This window comes from Gekko japonicus, unplaced genomic scaffold, assembly GCF_001447785.1.
Source record: "Gekko japonicus isolate JY-2015 unplaced genomic scaffold, Gekko_japonicus_V1.1 scaffold1291, whole genome shotgun sequence".
NCBI classification, from domain to species: Eukaryota; Metazoa; Chordata; class Lepidosauria; order Squamata; family Gekkonidae; genus Gekko; species Gekko japonicus.
This window is the reverse complement of record NW_015172043.1, coordinates 341,392-364,163: the sequence shown is the minus strand read 5'-3', so window position 1 is coordinate 364,163 and position 22,772 is coordinate 341,392. Positions and strand designations below refer to the sequence as shown.

General features: G+C 41.6%; 1 protein-coding gene across 1 annotated transcript in view; it reads left to right on the top strand.

Annotated features, from left to right (window-relative positions):
• The window catches only part of TTC26 (tetratricopeptide repeat domain 26), a 46,407-nt gene that overhangs the window by 9,981 nt on the left and 13,654 nt on the right, over positions 1-22,772 (top strand). The window contains exons 6-15 of the mRNA XM_015420695.1: positions 522-667; positions 3,078-3,249; positions 3,823-3,897; positions 6,972-7,074; positions 11,370-11,425; positions 12,384-12,437; positions 13,188-13,251; positions 14,078-14,166; positions 18,531-18,614; positions 22,672-22,741. Coding sequence (XP_015276181.1) covers positions 522-667; positions 3,078-3,249; positions 3,823-3,897; positions 6,972-7,074; positions 11,370-11,425; positions 12,384-12,437; positions 13,188-13,251; positions 14,078-14,166; positions 18,531-18,614; positions 22,672-22,741 — 913 coding nt within the window. The remainder of the gene's footprint in view (positions 1-521; positions 668-3,077; positions 3,250-3,822; positions 3,898-6,971; positions 7,075-11,369; positions 11,426-12,383; positions 12,438-13,187; positions 13,252-14,077; positions 14,167-18,530; positions 18,615-22,671; positions 22,742-22,772) is intronic.

Below are 22,772 nucleotides of genomic sequence, written 5' to 3'. Positions count from 1 at the left end.
TTTGAAAGGTCCATTGGTTGAGGGGGGGGGGGAAATCTCATTTGTTTTAAGTACAGGAAGAACTATATATTTATTACATATTTATCACACCTTTCCTTGAAAGATTTCAGAGCAGCATACATGGTCTTTTCCTCTCCCATTTGATCATGCCTGCAAGACTGGTTAGACAGAGAGAATGACTGGCTCAAGGACACACAGGAAGCTTCATGTTGGGAGGGGGGATTTGAACCTAGATCTCTCCAGCTCTAGCACAGCTCTTGAAATGTTACTGTGCCATGCTAGCTTTCAAATATTTCATTGGAAACAGGAGACAGGCTAGTGTTGCGGGGCAGGCACAGGGGCTGGCGAGAGGACCCTAAGGGACAAGTTATCCATGTTTAGCTGCTGAAGTTGGTGAGCAGAGAAGTGGGAAAACATGAAGCAGAGGCCCAAGGAAAATGTTAACAGAGAATGACTACAGCATGTGATTGTATTAAATTTGTGTGTATCGGGCATCTGTATCTTCTTTCTGAACTATATAGTTTGGTGATGAGAAGAAACTGATGAGCTTCCACCAGAATCTGCAGGACATAACAGAAGATCAACTTAGCCTAGCATCAATCCACTATATGCGATCTCACTACCAAGAGGCCATTGATATCTACAAACGCATACTTCTTGATAACCGGTTTGGTCAGCTTTTCCTTCCCCACTCTCTCTCTGCTTAACACTGTTTTGGTGGTAGTATTTTACTGGAGAAGACCTCTTCCAGGTTTTGCCAGTACTGTTAAAAATTTCTTGCTAGGTTTCTGCAAGTTACCTTCTGGCGGTTGCTGCATCGAAATATGCTTGTTCATTATAAATTTCAGTGCAGTGCCGCTCATAATTTTTTTACTTATAAGATACTGTACTGAGACTGAAATTTTCTTGTGATATTGCATAGCTTGCATGATGTGTTGTGGACAACCAAGTAAAAGTGCACATCAGGGCTGCTATCCTAGAATGTTACGTCCCATTGAACTCACTGGAACTTACAGCCGAGTAAACATGCATAGGATTGGGCTGTAATATTATTTGAGTTACCCAGTTCCTTTCCTAGATTTTGGTGGCCCAAAGGAACTGTGTTAATTCCAACACTGGACTCCATCATTAAGTTCTTTGATCCACTAGTCTGTAACTTCCCTTAAATTAATTTTGTGCTTGATTAAAAAGAAATACATATGCACTGAGAAACTTAGGCCCCTGCCACACGCAGGGGAAAAGGCGCTTGAAGGCGCGGCTTTTAAAAGCCGCGCCAACGTTGACACGGCGCGGCGGGATCTCACGGATCCCCTGGCCGTGCCGCCGTTTCTCCCTGGCGTGATCAAACGCCGGGGAGAAAACACAGCCCTAACCGGGGGCCGGCCGAACTGCGCATGTCGGAGCATGCGCAGTTCGGCTCCGGGCCGGGGTTGAGCCGGCGCAAGGGAGCGCCGGCGATCAGACGCCCGGAGTGCGGCGCGTCTACTCGTTGAACCACCGAGGTAGGTGGTGTCAACTTGAGGCGCGTTTTCTCAGAAAGGGCCAGTTTGGGGGCGGAAGCAGAACGCTTCCCAGATGTTGTGGTGTGATCGCGCTGCTTTGATCCGCCCCCAAACTGGCCCGCAACTGGCCCAAATCGCCGCGTATGAACGGGACCAGAGAGTAGCATTGAACGGCAGTATACAAAGGAACACATTAACTAGGAAGAGCTAGCATAAAGAAAGAGGTGCAGTCACAGGAACAAAGAAGAAAGAGGGTATCTTCAAGATTTACTCCATGGAGTAATATGGAGGTGCAGTCACAGGAACAAAGAAGAAAGAGGGTATCTTCAAGATTTACTCCATGGAGAATACATCCTATATCTTTTTATAAATAAAAAAGTAATGTGTAACACATAGGGAAAGTAACCCCATCCCATGATGGCTGAGCACTTTCCTCAGTTCCCCACCCACCCACATCACACTGTACTGTAGTAGAGCCCAAATTGTTTTTGGTTATGGTGTGGGTTGCCAGTGGTCCGTAAGGCAAAATTAATAAATGACTGCTGGACTACATTGCAGGGGAAGCCTGGAAAGGTAGAACAGGAATCTGAAGTAATTTCTATTGCTTTCTGCCTTTCCTTCTCCTTGAGTGATTCACACCAACACCTTCTTTTCACAACACTAAAAATAAGTTCATTATCTCTCCTTCAGAAGGGCTTATGCACAGTTGTTTGAGGGATAAATCAAGGAATGCAACAAGGTATCAGCTATTAAGGGAGAGCAGAAGCTTTGCTCTAGAAAAGTTAGAATTTAACACACACAACTTTACATAAATGACACATTGTTCCTGTGTGATAGAGAAGGGTTTTTCTTAGAACTTCTCACTAAACCTAAGAATCGCAGAATCCTGGCATAGTGTCAGCTTCTTGTGTCAGTTTCTTGGGATGTTTCCCTCAGACTCCTCACAAGTCACAACTCACTAACACACTATTTCCGTAAGGACACATTGCATTATTCCTGCCTCACCAAAGGCCCTTGAGCCATATGTACTTGTACTACAGATGTCCGAAACCTTTATCTTCATCTGACAAAGCCTGCCTACCTAACTGTTCTCCTGGTAGTTTCCCCTGTTTTTCTGTTGCTTCCCAGCCTCAAGGACAGATTTTTTTCCTCCACTGAACTCTTTCCTCATCTACCCGAGACTCCACAATCTCTCACTGGCTAATGCTATGGAATATCTGCATACTCCCCCATAGGCAGGGATTTGCTGTGATGCCTGGAGGGTGGAACTAGAGGCTGTCCATCTCATCCAGTTATCATATGTAGTTTATGAAGCCCTTTTCTATTCCTTCCTTGCCATCCTCTTTTTATGGCATTAATTAATGCTTTATTATAGTGTTCGGCCAAACACTTCTACTTCTGATGGAACATGTGATGATAGGACAACTTATGCAATATCGTTAAGGGAGCAACATTAGGAACCTTTTGCTTTAATGCTATAATTTAACTGACTTTTCTGCCATTAAAAGTAACACAGGCTTTTAGAAGTACAATTATTTGAACACTGTTTAACTAGTTTAATGTTGCATTCTGTAGGGAATATCTGGCCCTCAATGTGTATGTGGCCTTGTGTTACTACAAACTGGATTACTATGATGTCTCTCAAGAGGTGCTAGCTGTTTACCTTCAGCAAGTTCCTGATAGCACCATTGCTCTTAACTTAAAGGCCTGTAATCATTTTCGACTCTATAATGGGAAGGCTGCTGAGGTATGTTGTTTTCCTCTTTTGTTTGGTGTAGTGGTTAAGTGCGCAGACTCTAATCTGGGAGAACAGGGTTTGATTCCCCACTCCTCCACTTGCACCTGGCTGGATGACCTTGGGCAAGCCGTAGTTCTGATAAGAGCTGTCCTTGAAAAAAGAGCAGTTTCTGTCAGAGCTCTCTCAGCCCCACCTACCTCACAGGGTGTCTGTTGTGGGGAGGGGAAGGGAAAGGAGTTTGTAAGCCGCTCTGAGATTCCCTTGGGTAGTGAAGGGTGGGGTATAAATCCAATCTCTTCTCTTCTCTTCTTCTTTGACAGTCTCTCTTGAGCTTTTGTTGTCTGCGACTTTACTTAGCACAGTTATTTCAGTATCTACTGTACTACCTGTATGCACTTCTTAACTGTGTGAGCTTTCTTTTTGAGCATATGTTGGGGTTTCCAACTGTTCAGGCATATTTGACTTAAAGCAGGTTAGTCATCTAGTATTTAGGGTACAAAAGATAAGCAATATTGTGCTTTCCTCTTTCTTTGCCATTATACTGATACTGTCTGGTTTTTAAAATTTCTTTAAAACTATAAGGCAGAGCTCAAGAGTCTGATGGACAGTGCCTCAACATCATTTGAGTTTGCTAAGGAACTCATTAAGCACAATCTGGTGAGTAGGTACTGTGAATGTTGCAAACTTATGTAATGTAGTTTGGAGATCTCTCATTTGCATAGGCTGGAGATCGTGTGCTTCCATTCATTCATTGAGACTTCCATTTTTTTTTCCTTCCTCCAACCATGACAACTAGAGTTTTTGAAGAGTCCAGTCCTGAAGGTCCCTGAGTTTTTGCAGTAACTTGTCCAGTGGTGCAAGCGCTTGCAGTCCAAAAGATGGCCTATGAAAATCCTGTTGCATGCACCAAAGTTTTTCATGCGTCCTTTTGAATTCCTTCTACATAGGTTGAGATACTTGAGGAAATTAGATGCTAGGAAGAAAGACAAATGCTTATTTTTCAGACTTTTACAATTATAAATACATGCTATTTTTTTGTTTTAATTTTCTGACACTCCCTTTCACGTGGCCCATTGTTCCTGTTCCCTCCCACCTACTGGCTACTGACTCCTCACTCTTATTCCTGCTCCTTCTAAGCACATTGTCATTTTCCTTTGGCTCCTTCCCTGCTGTGTTCAAACATTGCATCATCTCTTCTCTCTACAAAATGGTTCCTTGAGCCACCCTCATCTTGTAACTCAAAACTGATTTCTCTCCTGCCTGTGACTCCAGATTCCTATAATGTATTTTCTCTCTTCCAGTTCCATTCTTGACATCGTACAATCTTTCACCCTCTTGCTAAAATCACAGATTTATCTCCTTGCTGCCAGATCTGATCTTCTCCTTATCCTCACTTCTGCCTTTTGATACAGTTGCTGTTTGAGTCCCCTCATGACTTATTTATTTATTTATTTATTTATTTATTTATTTATTTATAAATTCGGCCTTATAGGCTGCCCTCCCCCGTGCAGCGGGCTCAGGGTGGTGAACAACAATTCTAGTAAACATATTCACAAATCAAATTAAGCTAATTAAAACAATGGCAATTATGTTTTCATAACTCTGATCTCTGCCAGTTCAGATGACTCATTCAGTGTTTCCTCTGGGGGAACTTCCTTTCTGGTTGGTTGTCTCTCAGTTGAAGACCCTGAGAGGTTCTGTCCTTGGTCCTGTGCAGTTCTTCCTCTGTGTTCTCTCCTTGAGTGATGTCTTCCGTGTTCTCTCCTAGAGTGATGTGAAGGCCTCCATTGCCACATAGATCCAGCTACACCACTTTCTGTCAGATATTTCCTCCCCTGCCCAGGCCCACATTTTCACCTTCTTGTCTGATTTATCAACTTGGAGGCCTCATTACCATCTCAACATAGCCATTATATATCTAAATCTTCCTAACCATGATTACATTAGTCAATAACCTCTAATTAGCCAATAGCCTTTGCTCCCCTCTATTCCATCTGTTAGTGTTGTGTCACTTCTTCCTGTAACATTGCAGAAATCCATACATTCCTCTCTTGTCATATCCACCCTTGACCATTGTAACCTTCTTCTTTCTGACTTTTCCTTTTTACATCTTTGTAAACTCAACTTTGGTCCTGACCTGGACAGCCCAGGCAAGCCCTATCTTGTCAGATGTCGGAAGCTAAGCAGGGCCGACCCTGGGAAGTATTTGGATGGGTGACCTCCAAAGAATACCAGGGCTGGGAGGTCAGAGGCAGGCTATCAAGCCACTTCTCCAAATGTCACCAGAGGTCGCCATGGCATGGGTGCCCATACACATACATGCACACAAACACATGCAAAAATACCAAAAAAAGAGAAAAGAAACAAAACTCAGCTTTGAAAATTACTCATCATTTTTAGTGTTCAAATTATATTCCACTACTCCTTCATCCCTTTACTAGCTTCCCATCCACTTCCATATCCAGTACAAACTTCTTGACCTTATAATCTACGTGGTCAGTATTAAATATTAAAATGTACATGCAGCTGCCTTCAAAACAGCAGCATGTCTTAAGTTTTTCCTCTCTGACTAGCGTTGCCAGACACTCCCATGGAGGTAGGGGTACTCCACTGACAGGCCCGACCTCCCCGCTGCTGATCAGCTGGCTGGCGGGGGATGGAACTTACCCCCCAAAATAGGGATTTCTACCTGACATGCAGCGACTTGTCTCCATCACTGCCCACATGACCCGTAAGTGACATCATCACATCTGGGATGTCAAGGCGACACTCTGGTATTTGGGCAAAAACTTTATGGTAAAAGCCAAATTTACTATAGAGTTTTTGCCCAAATACCAGAGTGTCGCCTTGACATCCTGGACATGATGACGTCACTTCCAGTGACATACACACATTGCTGTAAGTTGAATGGGCCTCCCTGCTGCTCCCAGTAAGTCCCCCCTCCTGCCATTTCTAATATAGTTTGCCCATATCATGATATAATGTTGTATTCCCTGCCCATAGATATTGGAGAGAGAGAGAGAAAAAGAAACACAGCTTCCATTCTCAGCAGGAGCTGCATGCATATTGTAGTATCTAGTTCCAGTTCAGATATGTATATTCCAATCTGTAAAGATACCTAACTGCCCCTTTTTATTTTTGTTTCTTGTTTATATGCCTGCCTGCAATCACCACACTTCAGGTCTACCACCCACAATTACAGAAAGGTCTTTTGCTCTCTATCATAGCTCCACTCATACTCTTTGGCTGTTTCTTATGGCTGGAACTCCCTGCTTGAATATGGTCCTTCCTCAAAATCCACTTTTCCCCCATTCCCAGCTATAACAAAATTATCTGCATTTCCACCCATTCAGCCCTTGCAGTTCTTTATCCTGCCATCTATTTCTTCTGATGGTGTCCCCCCCGCCCAATTATTACTTTGGATTATGAACTCTTTGGATGAACAGACTGGGATTTTTTTGCCTATGAAATTTAGTAAGGTGCTGTGTACACTATAAGCAACAATATTATTGCTTTGAGTTGTGAAGGAATGGCTATTTTCAAGATGCAGGGAAAGATGAAACTTACTGGTGGGGATTTCCATATGTAAAACATAAAAGAGTGTGAAAGCAGGCCACAATCCTAATAATTAACTTGCCAGCTCCTAGTCCAATAAAGATTTTCCAAAAGTATATGCAAGATTACATACTGCAGCGTTGCTGTACTAATGCAGTTAGGGCTTTCCTTTGCAGGTGGTATTCCGAGGAGGGGAAGGGGCTCTTCAAGTACTACCTTCCCTGATCGATGTTATTCCTGAAGTCAGATTGAATTTAGTTATTTACTACCTCCGACAAGGTAAACAAATCTCTGGCTTTTTTGTTTGATGTAGTGAAGGTGGTAAACCTTTTGATCTTCCAGGACCTTCTATAAATCCATTATTTGTTTGTCTCAAAGTAAGTAGAGAAGTGATTTCGTGTTGGTTTTTGGGGGGAGGGAGTGTAGCAGCTGGCAGCTCTTTGCTGTTTGTGGTGCTAGGGGAATTAAGCAAATGATTTGCATTCCAGCAGTGGTGGTAGTGGGGAGGCTGAAGATGGGTGAACTGAGAAATCAACATTTGCCAGAGATACTTCAGCAGACCATCTTGTTTTGATTAAGACTGCTATGAAATAGGGCAGAAGGATAGTAGTTGGGATGCATGCTATGCAGAATGGTTTGGCAACAGGAAAGAAAAGGTTGTATGTCAAAGTGACGAGAACTAAAGTTGCAAGCTTTAAACCTGTCAACAAATTAAAGATGTATGTATTTATAAATGTACATACAGAACAATAGTCTTAGCTTTAGCAGTAGGAAATGGCGGTGCTTCGTATGTCAGAAGTATAGTAATTATTTTGTTATTCATGGTATTTTCTTCTGATTGACAAGGCAATGTCCTTTCAAAGAAGAATAAGTTATACTTAGCCTCTGCAGTTCAGTCCCACACAATCTTACTCTATGTCATAGAATGCTGTGTTAGCCTAACTACTTTCAGCTAATGATCTGGCAATGTACAATCTCCTGAAGGATTGGTGTTTGGATAAAACATTTTGTAGCTAAAAATCACAACCATAATTCTTCACTGGTTCAAAAAGTTTCTTCAGAATTTGTCTGAGAAAATAAAATGCTACCATGTTCACTTCCATAAAGAGTCAGGTCACGTTTACAGCTATGGCTGAAAGTTCTTAGGATGCCATGCCTAGAAATTCCTGTAGTCCACTTCTTATTGCTTCCATCAGAACTTCAGAAATGCAGCACAGCAGCAATGGCAGGGGCAGAAGTTGAACAGCAGTATAATGAAATTAATGGCTGTTGCAGTACCAAGGACCATGAATGCCTCTGGTCCACCAATTTGATGCTGCAAGCTTATGGACACACCCAGTGTCATATGAAACTGGACTATTTAATAGGATAGTTCAAATATGCACTATATCTATGTCACTTTTGCCATAGCCAATCTGGCTAACAATGTTTTTAGTATATATGCATAGTTTTTAGGAGCACACATCAATTTCACACTTTTTATCTTTGCCTTTACTGAATTGAAGCTAGAGTAATTATTTGTCTCTGATTAATGATGTATCTGTACAGAAGTTTGACTTCCCTGCATTTATGTTTGTATACCTGGGCATTCATTTAGCAAATTCAGACCTACATATTAGAACATAAGAACATAAGAGAAGCCAATGTTGGATCAGGCCAATGGCTCATCCAGTCCAACACTCTGTCACACAGTGGCCAAAAATACCAGGTGCCATCAGGAGGTCCAGCAGTGGGACCAGGACACTCGAAGCCCTCCCACTGTTGCCCCCCCCCAAGCCCAGCACCAAGAATACAGAGCGTCACTTGCCCCAGCCTGAGAATTCCTATCTATACCTTGTGGCTAATAGCCACTGATGGACTTATGCTCCATACGTTTATCTAATTCCCTCTTGAAGCCGTCCATGCTTGTAGCCGCCGCCACCTCCTGTGGCAGTGAATTCCATGTGTTAATCACTCTTTGGGTGAAGAAGTACTTCCTTTTATCTGTTCTAACCTGACTGCTCAGCAATTTCATTGGGTGCCCATGAGTTCTTGTATTGTGAGAAAGGGAGAAAAGTACTTCTTTCTCAACCTGTGTTCTCAAATTGTGTTGCTGTTGCATTTGTAAAAGGTGTATTTTTAATAAGTGTATTTGCCTACTGATTTCCAGAGAGACAGAAAATTCACCTGGGTGCTCTCCTAGGACTCTTCCATGTAGAGATTTTATAAGATCTTAGATTGGTACCTCAGACCTGCAGGTCACTTGGAATTTTTGCTGAGCCTTACTGGGTCAAAGTGCATACAACCAAAACGGTTGTATTGTGCAAAACCTCACATGATCACATGAAGCTACCTTATACTGAATCAGACAATCACTCCATCAAAGTCAGTATTGTCTACTGAGAGTGCAAGCAGCTGTCTAGAGTGTGTCACACAGTGTCCAGAAATACCAGTGTCATCAGGAGGTCCACCAGTGGGGCCAGGACTGCCAGTGAGCCATAGTCCCACCCTGCTTAATGTGGGGTGAGGCCGGCCTCTCTCTCTCTCTCTCTCTCTCTCTCTCTCTCTCTCTCTCTCTCTCTCCTCTCTCCCCCACAGCATCTGAGAGGTCTTGGATGCGTTGGGAGCAATGCTCCCTCCAAGCTGTGGAGTCCTGTGAGCAAAAATCCTACTTTGCGAGCTACTGGCATTAAAGCCATGAGCGAGCCGTTTGGCTATTGCATAAACTAATTTGCTCTGGAGCCATCCCTTCCTGAGCGAAGACAGAAATGTGTGAGCTGGAGGCTAAAAAACTGAGAGCTGGCTCACACTAACTCAGCTTAGAGGGAACGCTGCTTGGGAGATGTGGTCTTCTCCCTCCCCCTCTCCCTCTCCCTCTCCCTCTCCAGCATTGCCTTCCACTGTTTGTTGCAGGAAGCTGCCACCTGGACACACTCATGAAGGAGAATCTAGCACTGTTTTCTTAATTGTGATGCCAAATGTTCATTGTAAAAAGACACACAAAGGCTATTCACTTACCATTTTGCTAGGTGTAGTCTCAGTAATTTACTTCTGTGGGCTTGTGCCAATACAAATGCTTAATGAATTGTTCTTTTAGTTGTGCACATTATTTGTGCAAGCTAAAGCATTTTTTAATATCTTGTTTCTATTGCTCTGACATACTGATCCTAAAAGCACTTCTTAAGAAATAGGCTCCACTGAGCTTAATGGAGCTTACTTCTACTCACTGAGTTGAATCCATGAGACCTGTGTGCAGAAGGTGGTAATATGTGTGTGATCCCCTTCCCCAGCAGTTCCAACCCCCAGAAAATTGATTCATGGGGTGTTTGGTCCCTCAAGAGCTAACAACCACACAAGTCAAAGGGCTGCAGTGAAGCATGGCATGATTGGTCCTGTTCTTCCATTTCTTCAAGCACAATTCTGCTGTTGGAAGGAAGGGGCAATTTTTCCCCTTGCTGCTTCTCATGGCAGCTCTTGACTTTTGTGGCTGTTAGTTCACACAAGTCCCATAACTCTGACGATTAACTTCCCAGTTACAACCGGGCTGTTGTAGGGAGGAGAGCGTGGCAAAAATTCACACACACGAATGCCTTCCACTAATGCTTCTGTTGGATCCAACCCAATGATCTTTAAGACTAAGGTGCTAGCAATCACTTGCTCTGAATAGTACAATCCTTAAGAAAAATCACTGTTAACTTTCATAAAGAAAGTATTTTGCTTGGGTGAAGCTCTGTGACAGAGTTGTTCCTTGTATCCTATTTTCAAAGGATAGATAAATGTGGGAGAAAAAATAATGGGAAAAATGTTTTTTACCTTGATGCTGATACAAAACATTAGCTGGAATATAAACAAGAAGCTTTAAATTATAACAATGATGCAGTGTAGAATCTGTTACGTTTATGATTTATTTATTTATTTTATTATATTTTTATTATGATAAAGAAATGTAACAACAAGGCACAAATTTGCTCCATTATATAATTTTTTACCCCATTCTGATAAACATTTGTGTAGAAGGTAAGATGATGATGGTGAATATCAGGGGTCATTTCCTGCAGGAGCGCACAGGAGCGGAGCTCCGGCAGTAAAAAGCCCAGGGGGCGGGCACATGCAACAAGCCCCACCCCCTGCTCCCAGCAGCCCCAGGCCATGAGGAGCAAGAAGCCTCTTTCTTTCTTTCCCTCTTTCCTATGTTTGTATTTCTGTATAGTGGTGATGCTGCTTATGTGTGTCTCTAGCATTGAATACCTATGCATTCTTGCCCAGATCTGCGCGTTCCCCCCCCCCCGCTACCAGTCCAAAACAGTCCAGTGGCACCTTTAAGGCCAAGTTTTATTCAGGTACAAGCTCTCCCTCCTCTGCGAGGACAGATCTGCACGTTCCCCCCCCCAATAGCTAGCAATCCAAAACAGTCCAGTGGAGCCTGAGCGGTGGGTGTTGCCTTCTGACACACTTCCGGTGATGTCTGGGGGTGTGGCATATGCAGATATGCTAATGAGTTATGCTAATGAGCTCCTGCACCTCTTTTTCTATGAAATGACCCCTGGTGAATATAGTTCTCAAAAATGCACGCCTTGTATCTTGTGTTACTTCAGATGATGCACAAGAGGCTTACAACCTGATTAAAGACCTGGAACCTACAACTCCTCAGGTACTAGAAAACTTATGTAAGATGGCATTATTATATAAAAGAATTTATCATTCTGAATAGGAATGGCACATAACTACTAAACAGGAGTTAAGCCATTGTGCATGAACGACCATCTGTTCACTTCTTCATGTACAATATTGAACCTTCTTGAACAGAGAAATGGAAAACTCCTCCTAAGGTAAGGTATCTGTCCAGGAATTGGGCTTTATTGCTTCAAAAAAGAGTAGGCCTGTTGCATGTGCAACTCTTCTTTTGCTTTATTATGTATGCTCTTCCATGCTCATTGTTAATCTTAAGAACTCTGCTTCTTAGATGGAAGGCATTCTGTTTGTTCAGGTAATATATTGGTTTATGAACTCCAAGATATGATAAGTAGGTTTAAGATACAGTAAACTGAAATCCTATCCTGGTCATGCAGCTATGGCCTGTGAAAGGAAATCAGTATTTTATGGGGAGAGAAGACTTTCTAGAACATGCTTTTTCAGTTACTGGCCAGAACTAGTGAACTCTGGAATTTGGAATGTAAATAAATCTCTATCATTGCTTTCCTAGCCCCAAAACCATTCAGCTGATAGCATTCACTGATATTGTATAGCATATTTGAGTTTATTAGAGGAGTAAATGAGTTTATTAGGGGAGTAAAAGAAATAATCAATCTCTCAGCTGCTTGGCCCTCTTACAGCTGATGCTTGTTGGAGTAGTGGGTTTTATAATATGGCTGTCTGAACTACAGTCTTTGCTCATTTCATGCAAGTCAGTGGTTCACGAATAGTGTAATTGATTTTGGTTTACATACTTAGTGTATCCTCACTTTGATTGTCAGAAACCATGGAGATGGGTAATTCAGAAATCCGTGTATTTGTTATTAATTTGAATAGTGTAATTTACAGGTCATCTAAGATGCCATTAATCTTTTGCCTCATTTAACAATTTGTCTTTCAATCTAATCCTTTTCCAGGAATATATCCTCAAGGGAGTAGTGAATGCAGTTCTTGGACAGGAAATGGGTTCAGTGAGTATAACTTTTTTTCATGGAAGCTAGACATGTCAGCAGTGTAATTCAGCTGAAAGGCTGCTCAAGAGTAATTTTATCCTTGCTCATTCTTCAGTTCCATGTGGTAAAAGAATAGAATAATAAAGCTTGTCCTATCTATCCTGTTTACAAAATACTTGCTTTGTTTTTGCAAGGACTGTATATTTGAAACAATCAAGTTATTTTTTGTTTTCCATTCCCTTCTTTGTACTCAGAGCCATATTAGGCATTGCTAACCATGGCATTACTAACCATTTTTACCTTGTGTGTCTTCCAGGAAGCTCAAGGTGGCATGTATATTTCTCTACTCCTCCACGTTATCCTCTTGCAAACCCTAAGAGGTAGATCAGGTTGAGGGAGACTAATTGGCCCAAGGTCACCCAGTGAGTTTCTTGACAGAATGGGGATATGAACATGGATCTAATACTCCAAGCCCTACACCACATTGGCTCATGCTGGCATGTTACCTGCAGATATCTATAACTGTAACATCCTGAGGGCTCATTTTGAACCAGAAAAGGATACCCTTGAAGGGCCAATGAGAAATATGTTTTGAAGTTTAAAGGGAGGGAAAGTTGGACCATAGCATCCCTGGCTCTAGCCACTTATCTCAACCTGTTCACCTCTCTGGAAGTGGCTTTTCTGCTTAGAATCATATGTGCTATACGGTTGCCCTGTCTATTGCTTAGCTCCTTACATTGGATATGATGCCCTTTTGTTTCTTTCCAGAGAGATCATTTAAAAATTGCTCAGCAGTTCTTCCAGCTGGTGGGAGGCTCAGCCAGTGAATGCGGTATATTAACTCTTATGTTTTGTCCTTTAAATGCTATTTTACAGTATTGCCATTGAATGCAGCCTTTAACTCACATGCTGTCACTACAGTATGGATTTTTCAGATATTTCTTTATCTGTGTGGCCAGTATTAGATGTTAAAATATACACACAGCTGCCACCCAAACACCAGCATGTGTTTCCCCCCACCCAGCCTTGGCTAATACAATGTGCCCATGTCATGACATAACATTGTATTCCCTATCCATAGACATTGGACAGGAAGAAACCACACACAGCTGCTGTTCTCAGCAGAAGCTCCATATGTATTGTAGTATCTAGTTCCAGTTCCAATGTTTACAGTGTAATCCTATGCACAGTCATGCCAGTCTAAACCCATTGGAATATGTGGAATTAGATTGGAGTAACACTGCATAGAATCTCATTGTTAGATTCTTACCTACAAAAGTTCAAGTGTGGTATTTGAATTTTTCTGGCACAAGGTACATAATGCCCTGGATATTAGAAATTGCAGTAGTGTCTCTAAAAATGAATCAGGATTTGCAGATTTCCTGGTTCTAATAAAATGTATGGAGCATTGCTCTCAAAGTGTCTTGTGTGAGAAATTCTACTCTTAGATTTTAATTTTTTAAAGTCCTTTCCTATAAGGTAGTGACCAATATAATTATCATCTGTGTCTCAAAGTTGTCAAGTTAGATTGTATGCATGCATTGTCTTGCAGCACCTGTGGGCTGTTATAGAGAAAGAAGTTAGAAACTGATCTAAGATCATTAAAAAAAACCCTGCTCTCTTATTATGCTGAAAATATTTGTGCATCTGTTCTTCAGATACAATCCCTGGAAGACAGTGCATGGCATCCTGCTTCTTTTTGCTCAGACAGTTTGATGATGTCCTAATTTATCTCAATTCGGTGAAGGTCAGTACATTTTACCAGGACTGCTAGTCTTCAGTGTATCCTTGTGTACATTGTTTTGTATGGACATGGCAGAATCTGACAGGTATGCAGCCATTAATTCACAACAAGGAGAGACTATTTTCAAACAACAGAGAGGCTATATTAATTATGTCTCTGAGAAAGTTCACAAGGTGGGCATCTGGCTTCTTATTCTGTCTCAGTATGCTGACCTTTTCAATATGGATGATTTGCAAATTCTCCCCTGCCATATTTATTCTTGGATTTTGGTGTTCAAATTACCAGGTGGTATTGTTTTTTTTTACCTGGGTGGTACTGGTAATGTTGGGATTCGCAGCTATTATCTCTTTTTTTAAAATTTCACAAGTACATGTCCTTTCAGAAAAGCAAGATAAAAATAATAACTTGGAGGAATAAACGGGTTTTTTTTTCTTTCAAAGAAATAATTACTCTTTATATATTTCATTTCTAATCTGCAGTGGAGCAGTAAGGCACTCCAGAAAGGCAACTTAAAAAAAAATAAAAGGTGGTGGTGGAAAGTGCCATCAAGTCACAGCTGACTTGTGGCAGCCCTGTAGGGTTTCAAGGCAAGAGACATTCAGAGGTAGTTTGCTATTGACTGCTTCCATGTCACAACCCTGGATTTCCTTGAAGATCTCCCATCCAAATAATAGCCAGAGCTGACCCTGCTTAGCTTCTGAGATCTAAAAAAAAAAAGCAAAAGAGTAAATGTTTAGCATAACTTTCTACAGTAAAGGCTTTGCTCTGTAGCACTTATCTATAATACTCCATTAACCAGCATCACCCAGAGGGCAAGCTCCTCCCCTTCCACCCTCATCCTCTTTGGGTTTGAGTGAGTGCACACCATGTCCCTGCCTCTCCAGCTGGGCAACTAGAAGCCACCATCTTTTGCTGGGCTTCTGACAGCTAACGCTGCCAGCCAATAGCATCCTCAGTTGCTTCCTCAGCCTCCCTTGAGCTGTCAGGGGTCAGCTCTTTGGAAGGCTTTTATTCTGCTGGCCTGCTTGCCTGCCTGCTGAGTAGAATCAGCCGTTCGCGAGGAGGGCGGGGTAAAAATGCAAAAAAATAAATAAAAATTTAAAAAGAATCATAGGATCATAGAGTTGGAAGGGACCTCCAGGGTCATCTAGTCCAACCTCCTGCACAATGCAGGAAATTCACAAATACCTCCCCCCCCACACCCCCAGTGACTGCTGTTCCACACCCAGAAGATGACAAAAAAAACCCCTAGGATCTCCAGCCAAACTGGCCTGGAGAAAACTTGCTTCCTGACTTCAAAGTAGGATGCTCTGTGGCTCAGGTGAAGGCATCGGGTCAAAGCCAAGTGTGGGACTGTTGCCATGGTATTCCCAACAGTGGTCACTGTGGATTTCTTGGCAGAGGGGCCAGGACACAGCAGTAATCCTGAGCATCCAGCCCATTTGATTAACTGGCAGTCCCCTTTTCTTTCTTCATAAGCTTTTTCTGTATAATTTTAAAATACTGGATTCTTAGTAGAGTGTACTGGCATTTCAAGTAAGATAATTTAAAAATAATTTAATAAACAACTGTTTCAGCCAACTCTATAATGAATTGTGGTGGGATGATGGCCTGGATTGGTGGACTGGGGGGAAGCCTCCATTATCACCACTTTACCTGCGTTGCTGTCATCTTCTCACTCCCCTCTTTCATTCAAGAGCTGGTGCATTTAATCCGCCTTTGTTTCTCAGTCCCACTGCTGTCTTTAAACAGAGCTCAACAAGCCATACATGCTCAATAGGACTTAACAAACCCTTGCAAAATTTCTCTTGCAAGAACTCGGTCTGAAGCAGGGGGAGTGACGCAGTGGGCTGACACATTGAGAGACACTGGCGGGGTGAGCAGAGGTGTCAAGGGGTATTCTTCACATTGAATGTTACCCACTCTGAGCCCTGCTGTACAGGGGAGGGAGGGCTATACATCGAATTAATGAATAAATATTGGTCTCAGGCAAATACCCCTTGTTGAGTTGCCACTGAGAATCTTTGTTTATTAAGATTTATTTATTAAGAGTTTGATTTTCTTATATTGCCTTACTGAAAGAACACAGTACTGCTCCAGGATGGAGAAGAGCCCACTTGCTCAAAGCATTGTCTTAATTCCTTTTGCAGTCCAAAAAATGGAGTTTGGGAGGCAGGGACAGAGAGATGAAGACAAAGGGATTTCTTTCAATGAGCTTTCTTTATTAAGTTGCACCTGTTGGAAGGAGGCACATAAAAGATTGCAGGCATCAGTAATAGCTATTAGAGAAACTACAGCTACAAACCAGGCACCTTGACTTTAAGAGCTACAGGATTTATCTGCTGAGATCCTTCCATGCCCCAGTAATAACACTGACCTGAAGAGTTCTTCACACACAAGACACATAATCTCACTCAACTGGATTATCCAACTACAAATACAGATGCACCTTCAGTTCATGGAGGAGTGATTTATTGTTGAGCAGAAGGCCTTTTATAAACCACTCAGCAGAGGGCAAAAGGGTGTTTATATAAATGTATCCACACTTCTCTTTCAAAGTGCTTACTTGGGACTGTATGTGACAAGCTGATTTGATAATATTTATATTTTCCAAATAGAATCTTTGAAGTAGTTATAGAGAGTGACAACAGTGAAAACTGAAGGCACCCGAAGACAGTCTTTAAAATAAAGCTCTGAGTAGGATATAGAACTGACCAGGATAAAGGGTTTAACTAAATGGAGGGCGAGGCATACCTGATGATTGATGATAGTGTGCGAAGCCTGTTTCATAATGCAATTGTTGTAGTGCTGAAACATTCCTTTCTGAGGCTTAATGTCACTTGGCACCTTGCCACTCTCTCTGTTCCAAACCTGTGTGTCTGGGTAATTCTTTGTACCTCCTACACAACCAAGAGATTTCAGTACAAAGGAGCTATGGCTTTCCCACAGCTGGAGGGGGAAAGGTGCTTCTTTCCCTGGGCAAAGACTTCATATGCAAAAAAAGTGTTCCTCTTTATTCCACCCACATCTGTACAAAGAGGCTGTTGTTTTGACAAATGCACAGCAGCTAACCAATTTCATACATATGGTCATCCTGGCTATGTTTTTGTAACTCCAGAAGTATGTGCATCAGTACTGCCAGGACCAATCTAGGGAACTGTCTGAAATAGTAACATAGTGTGGTGTGTATTCCATGATTAGACTGTTCTTTGCAGGTGCAAACATCAGGATGAGGCACAAAAGCTAGCAGAATAAATTGTGCAAAGCCAGTTGTATATATTTATCCACTGATGATTTTAGACAGCTAGTAAAAACGCTCCTGTTTAATCCATCACAGTCCCAGAGCACAGAAAACAGCTTGCTCAAACTAGGCAATCTTCTACACTTGTGATATTTTATGTACATATTTTTGTAGCATTAACATGTTTTATGATGCTGTTAATTTTTAATATTATCTACTTTGAAGGCTTAATAGTGGTGTGGACTATAAATTTGATTAAATAATATACAAAGAGTGGATAATTTGGATTATCAAATCAGATTTCTTTTAAGTACAACATATGCACAGACATTAATACAATGGGGTGGGCAGGATGGAACACTTTGCAAACGAGCAGAATTAACCACACAGAGCACAGTGCACTCTGGACTGCCCCCAAAGACTTCGCCAAATAGAATACACAATGTAGCCTATCTCATATTGCAGTCATTTCTACTGAAGAAATCTGTTCAATGAATAGTTTTCCGTTCCTGTTACACACATAAGGCATTTCAGATGTATCCTGCTTGAGAGTCAAGTGGTCATTTCTTATGCTACTACTTGTTCTCAAGTACATGTAACAAAGTACAAAACACATATGGATTACATTAAATTTAAAGTACATGCTTGCTTTTGCCACTTTTGAAATTTAGTTGCAAAATTAGTTTCACTCTGACTGGAGCTATCTTGCTAGGGGCACTTGACAATTTACCAGAACTCTTTATGAACTGTTAGTACAGTGTTTTATTTCTAAGGATAACATACACAGACATAAAACTTAGTTCTTTAGTACTTGCTGAACTATTAGAGATTAAGCATGAATGTTTTGAGATGGGTGAAGCTGTGGTGAAAGAGGCAGTTGCATCATAGTAGAATTTAATAATCCCAGAAAGAAAGGCAAACCTCAGAAAGTTGCCACCCTGCAATTTCTGGCTTGGAACCCTTCCCAAAATGCCATGGAATGTTCCAATTATGTCTGTAATCACAAACTCTAGCCATTGTTTGTTTAAAAGCTTGATTTCCACCTCCCTTACCCTGCTAAAACTGACTCAGATTTTGAGTCTTAATTCTTATGTTTGTTGACTATTATATGCACTTTCTTTTCCAGAGTTACTTCTACAATGATGACACTTTTAACTTTAATTATGCCCAAGCCAAAGCTGCAACTGGCAACACCAGTGAAGCTGAAGAGGTACGTCTTCTTTCTTAAAATACTGCAGGCAAAGAAGGAAAATATTTTCTACCTTTATGGTCGTAGCTTGGATCACTATAGGAATGAGGCTTGAAGATCATCAGCCTTCCATGTGCACCCTTCCACTGTCTCCTCTCCTTGCATGTGGCAAGGTTTTTTGTTATTTTTGAGCTTCTGGACATCAGATTGCAAACTAGGATTCCAAACTGTTTGCATGCAAGGATGGGGTAGGATGGGCAGAAGGAGGTAGGAACTGGGATCACAAGAGCAAACTTGAAGCTCATTCAGTGGCAAAGCAGGGTTTGCTGTTGGAAGGACACCAAACCTATCTGACTCTTCTGAGTATTTTTGGACCTGAGCTTCCTACTTCCTCTTGCTAAAATTTCGGATAATTACTGATGATTTTTGTTAATGTTGCCACCTACACACTGTCTGGTTGCTTTCTTTGACCATATTTGATGAATTCCCATTGTTCAGAGAGGCTTAACCAAATTAATATTTAGAGCTGCAAGCTTCAGCTGCAATGTTATGCATACTTTTGAAAGTTAATTGCATTGAACACAGCAGGGCTTTGTTCTAAACAAACATATTTACTGCTAAAATGTTAGAATCCTTTGGGGGGGGGGGGGACTAACAACCTAAGTGGAGCTGAGCAACTGATTTTGCCCAAACCTTCCTGTACTGCAGAAATAGGAGGTTCAGCTTGAAAGGCTTACCAAGCGGCATCATAACTTGCTTCCATGTGGTCCCAACTGACTATATATCCACCGTCTATTGCTTGATTATAGTATTTTTGACCTATTTCCCTGATAATTTAATAGGAAGGAACTATATTTGTTCCTAGTCACAGTATCCATCTTCATGTATAATATATGCAAAAGAAGAGAGGAGATGGTACTCATTGCTGTTCTAATTAGTATAATGTATATATTTTGGGTCTTTGCACATGATCACAGAAAATATGACACAGGTAAACTTCTTCTTATGGCAGGATACCTAAAGTGACTCTTCTGTGACAATAGCTTGCTCCCATTCACATGTTCAGAAGTAGAGGCAAATAGCCTTGCAGGGCTGCTGAGAGCCACCATGGGACCCCAGACAAAGATTCCATTTGGGCCCCCCATACAACCCTGATCCAAACCAAATATCATGACAAAATGAACAAATCACTTGGCTTGGTGTGACCATGAATCTATAGTTATAAAAGAATTGACCTGTCTGTCCATGTTTGTTTGTTTGTTTACTTTATTTATATCCCACCTTTTCCCCCTATGGGAACCCAAAAGCAGCTTGCATCATTCTTCTCTCCTCCATTTTATCCTCACAACAATCCTCTGAGGTAGGTTAGGCTGAAAGTGTGTGACTGGCCCAAGGTCACCCAGCAAGTTTCTATGGCAGAGTGGGGATTTGAACCTGGGTTTCCCAGATCCTAGACCAACACTTTAACCACTACACCACACTGGCAGGTATAACTCATCAGAGAACAAAGCTAGGAGACTCAAAGTTGGCCACCAATTTTAGGATGATTGTGGGAGTTCCAGGCCAAAATTGAAAGGCACAGGAAAATCCTAACCCAGGTGAGACAAACTGTGTTATTTGCAACTGAAGCTAGGGGTTTCTGTGGCAGGCAGAACTCAGAACATAATGCTACATGTTTGAAAACTGCCCACTATCCCCAGAATGATGATGGAAGTTACAGTGCCAAAAATGAAGGGAACTGGAACATCCTGAACCAGGTTATCTTCTTGACAGACAACATGTAATGAGAGATCTTCTAAGCAACTTGTCAAGTGTCTCTAATAGATCCCCAATCTGCCATGGAACATTGCTTGTTGATACACTCTCAACCAGACCTATCTCACACACAAGACTGTTGTGAGGATAAAATGGAGGGCAGGAGAACAATGCAGCTTTGAGTCCCCATTGGGGAGAAAGACTGGGTATGGTATTTGTTATAAATCTCATTTTTAATGGTATTAAAAAGATTCCATCATTTGTCTATCGCAAAGTAGCCTTTACAAATCGCTATTAGATCTTCCATCAACACAGCAATAATGATAACAACCCAGAGCCTGAACTGGGAGTTCTAGCTTTTATTCCACATGTATAACCACTAAAACAGATTAACGTTCCATGACCATGCATGTAAAGGGTGGAGGAGTGGGTGATAGGCAAGATTGAAACCATTTTAAAATGGCTTTGTGCAGCTTAGGCTAGCTAAACTCTTGGGCAAGCTAAATTCAGTTAATGTGCAGAACAGGATGTGGTAAAGTGGGCAAGATGTTCCAGAACATAACTGATTTTAGAAATAAGAGAAGTTGTTTTTCAAAGCTCTTAAAACATATAAGCATTCCAAATAAAGGCAAAAAGTAATGCATGCATGGCAAATATACTTATATAGATGTAAAGGGAGTTTTCATAGACATCTGTGCATGTCTAAAAGTTGTTTATTTCAGACTACAAAAAGCTGATGCCTGTGTTGCTTGGGTAGAGTCTTTGGGGTTTTGCTGCCATGGTCCCCTTTATTGCAATAAAGTTATGTCTACTTCCAGAATCTCACTGGTAGTGTTCATCATTGGGTGTTGGCACAGCAGGCTAAGGGCCCATTTGGATAACGGGGGAAGCATTCTTTTACTACTTTGTTACATCATGGGTAAATATTAACTCTTCCTCCCCACGTCTGTTCATAATATTAACAAAGGTTTGCTACTTATACTACTCTTCAGTACATTCAGTTGCCAAGCAGAATAGGGATGAGAAGGTCTTGAGACTAAGAAGTGAAAATAAAGGGAGGGGGTACACAGGAAAAGTGGGTGAAAGGAGATAGAAATGAATGAGGAAAGTATGGAAAGAGGGAGAGAAATTGTGGAAAGGAGGGAGAGAAATTAATGAAAAGAGAGGGAAAGGTTGTTGTATCTTGCTGCAACACCCTAACTACTGCTTTGCAAGATCTTGCTCCATCACTGGATTAGTTGATGGGTTTAGCACGATCTGTTATGCAAATTTGCTTCAGTCTTGGAGAAAGGGATCTCTAGCCCATAGTAGAGTTCCTTTTACTGGGCTCCGACTTCTCTGCACCCCTAGTGGTAGCAGCCACAACTGCATTAAAATAGATGGAAATACATTCAGCTGAATGCTGCATGATGCTGGCTTCAAGTGCCTTCCAGATGACTTGAGTCCCCCAAATTCTGTCCTCCTGGACCCCCTCTGTTGGCAGCCCTGTAGCCTTGCTACTTAGAGACAGACTGGCAATGCCATTTTCCCCACAAATCTGACAAGATACGTGTTCCTGCTCGGTAACTGTATCCTTAAAGAATGTGGCTTTCAAAGGGTTTTTTAAAAAGCTGGTGAAAAGAAGAACAATTAAACTTTTGAGAGGCTTGCAATGGTGTAGTCTTGAAGGGAGTGTCTGGCTCTTCTGGTCAGAAACAGTATCCAATAGCTGCCTGTAATGCCTGGACAAGCAGATTGTTCACAGCAATTACAGAAGCATGAGAAGTGCTAGGTAGAGAAAATGAAAACAAAATATTGTGCTTTAAGTTCTTGCAAAATGCAGTATCCCAGCAAACAATAATATCACCTTGAACAAAGATAAGTAATTTTTTGCGTAGCAGAGGTGCATGTACATTTGTGGTTCCCCAATAATGGTTTTTGAAAGACCAGTGTAAGGTCAGTATGTTTCACTGTTTCCATAGCATTCTAGAAACAAATGCATTATTTTTCGGCCTATGCATTCCAGTCTTTACCTCACCCCATCTTCCTTCACGCTTGCATGTTATGCATCAATGCCTGCTGGTAGCTGTGCATAAGGACACTCCCCAACTATGCTTTAGCATTTCAAAACTAGAGATCACTTGATAACACAGCACAGGAGGATAATTTATGCATTATTTTATATTGAATTTGCCTGCATGTCACATTCTCCCACACTAAACACATGCTACCTGTAAATCTTGGCTTATATAAAATCTGGTTTATGCTGGAGTGAGAATATGTTTATGGTATGTACTGCAGAACAGATATTTACTGCAGTGTTTTCTCTGCCTCCCCTTCCCAGGTGTTCCTTCTGATTCAAAGTGAGAAAATAAAGAATGATTTTGTTTACATCAGCTGGCTGGCTCGCTGCTGTGAGTCCCTTTACTTTGCTGCCAAATATAA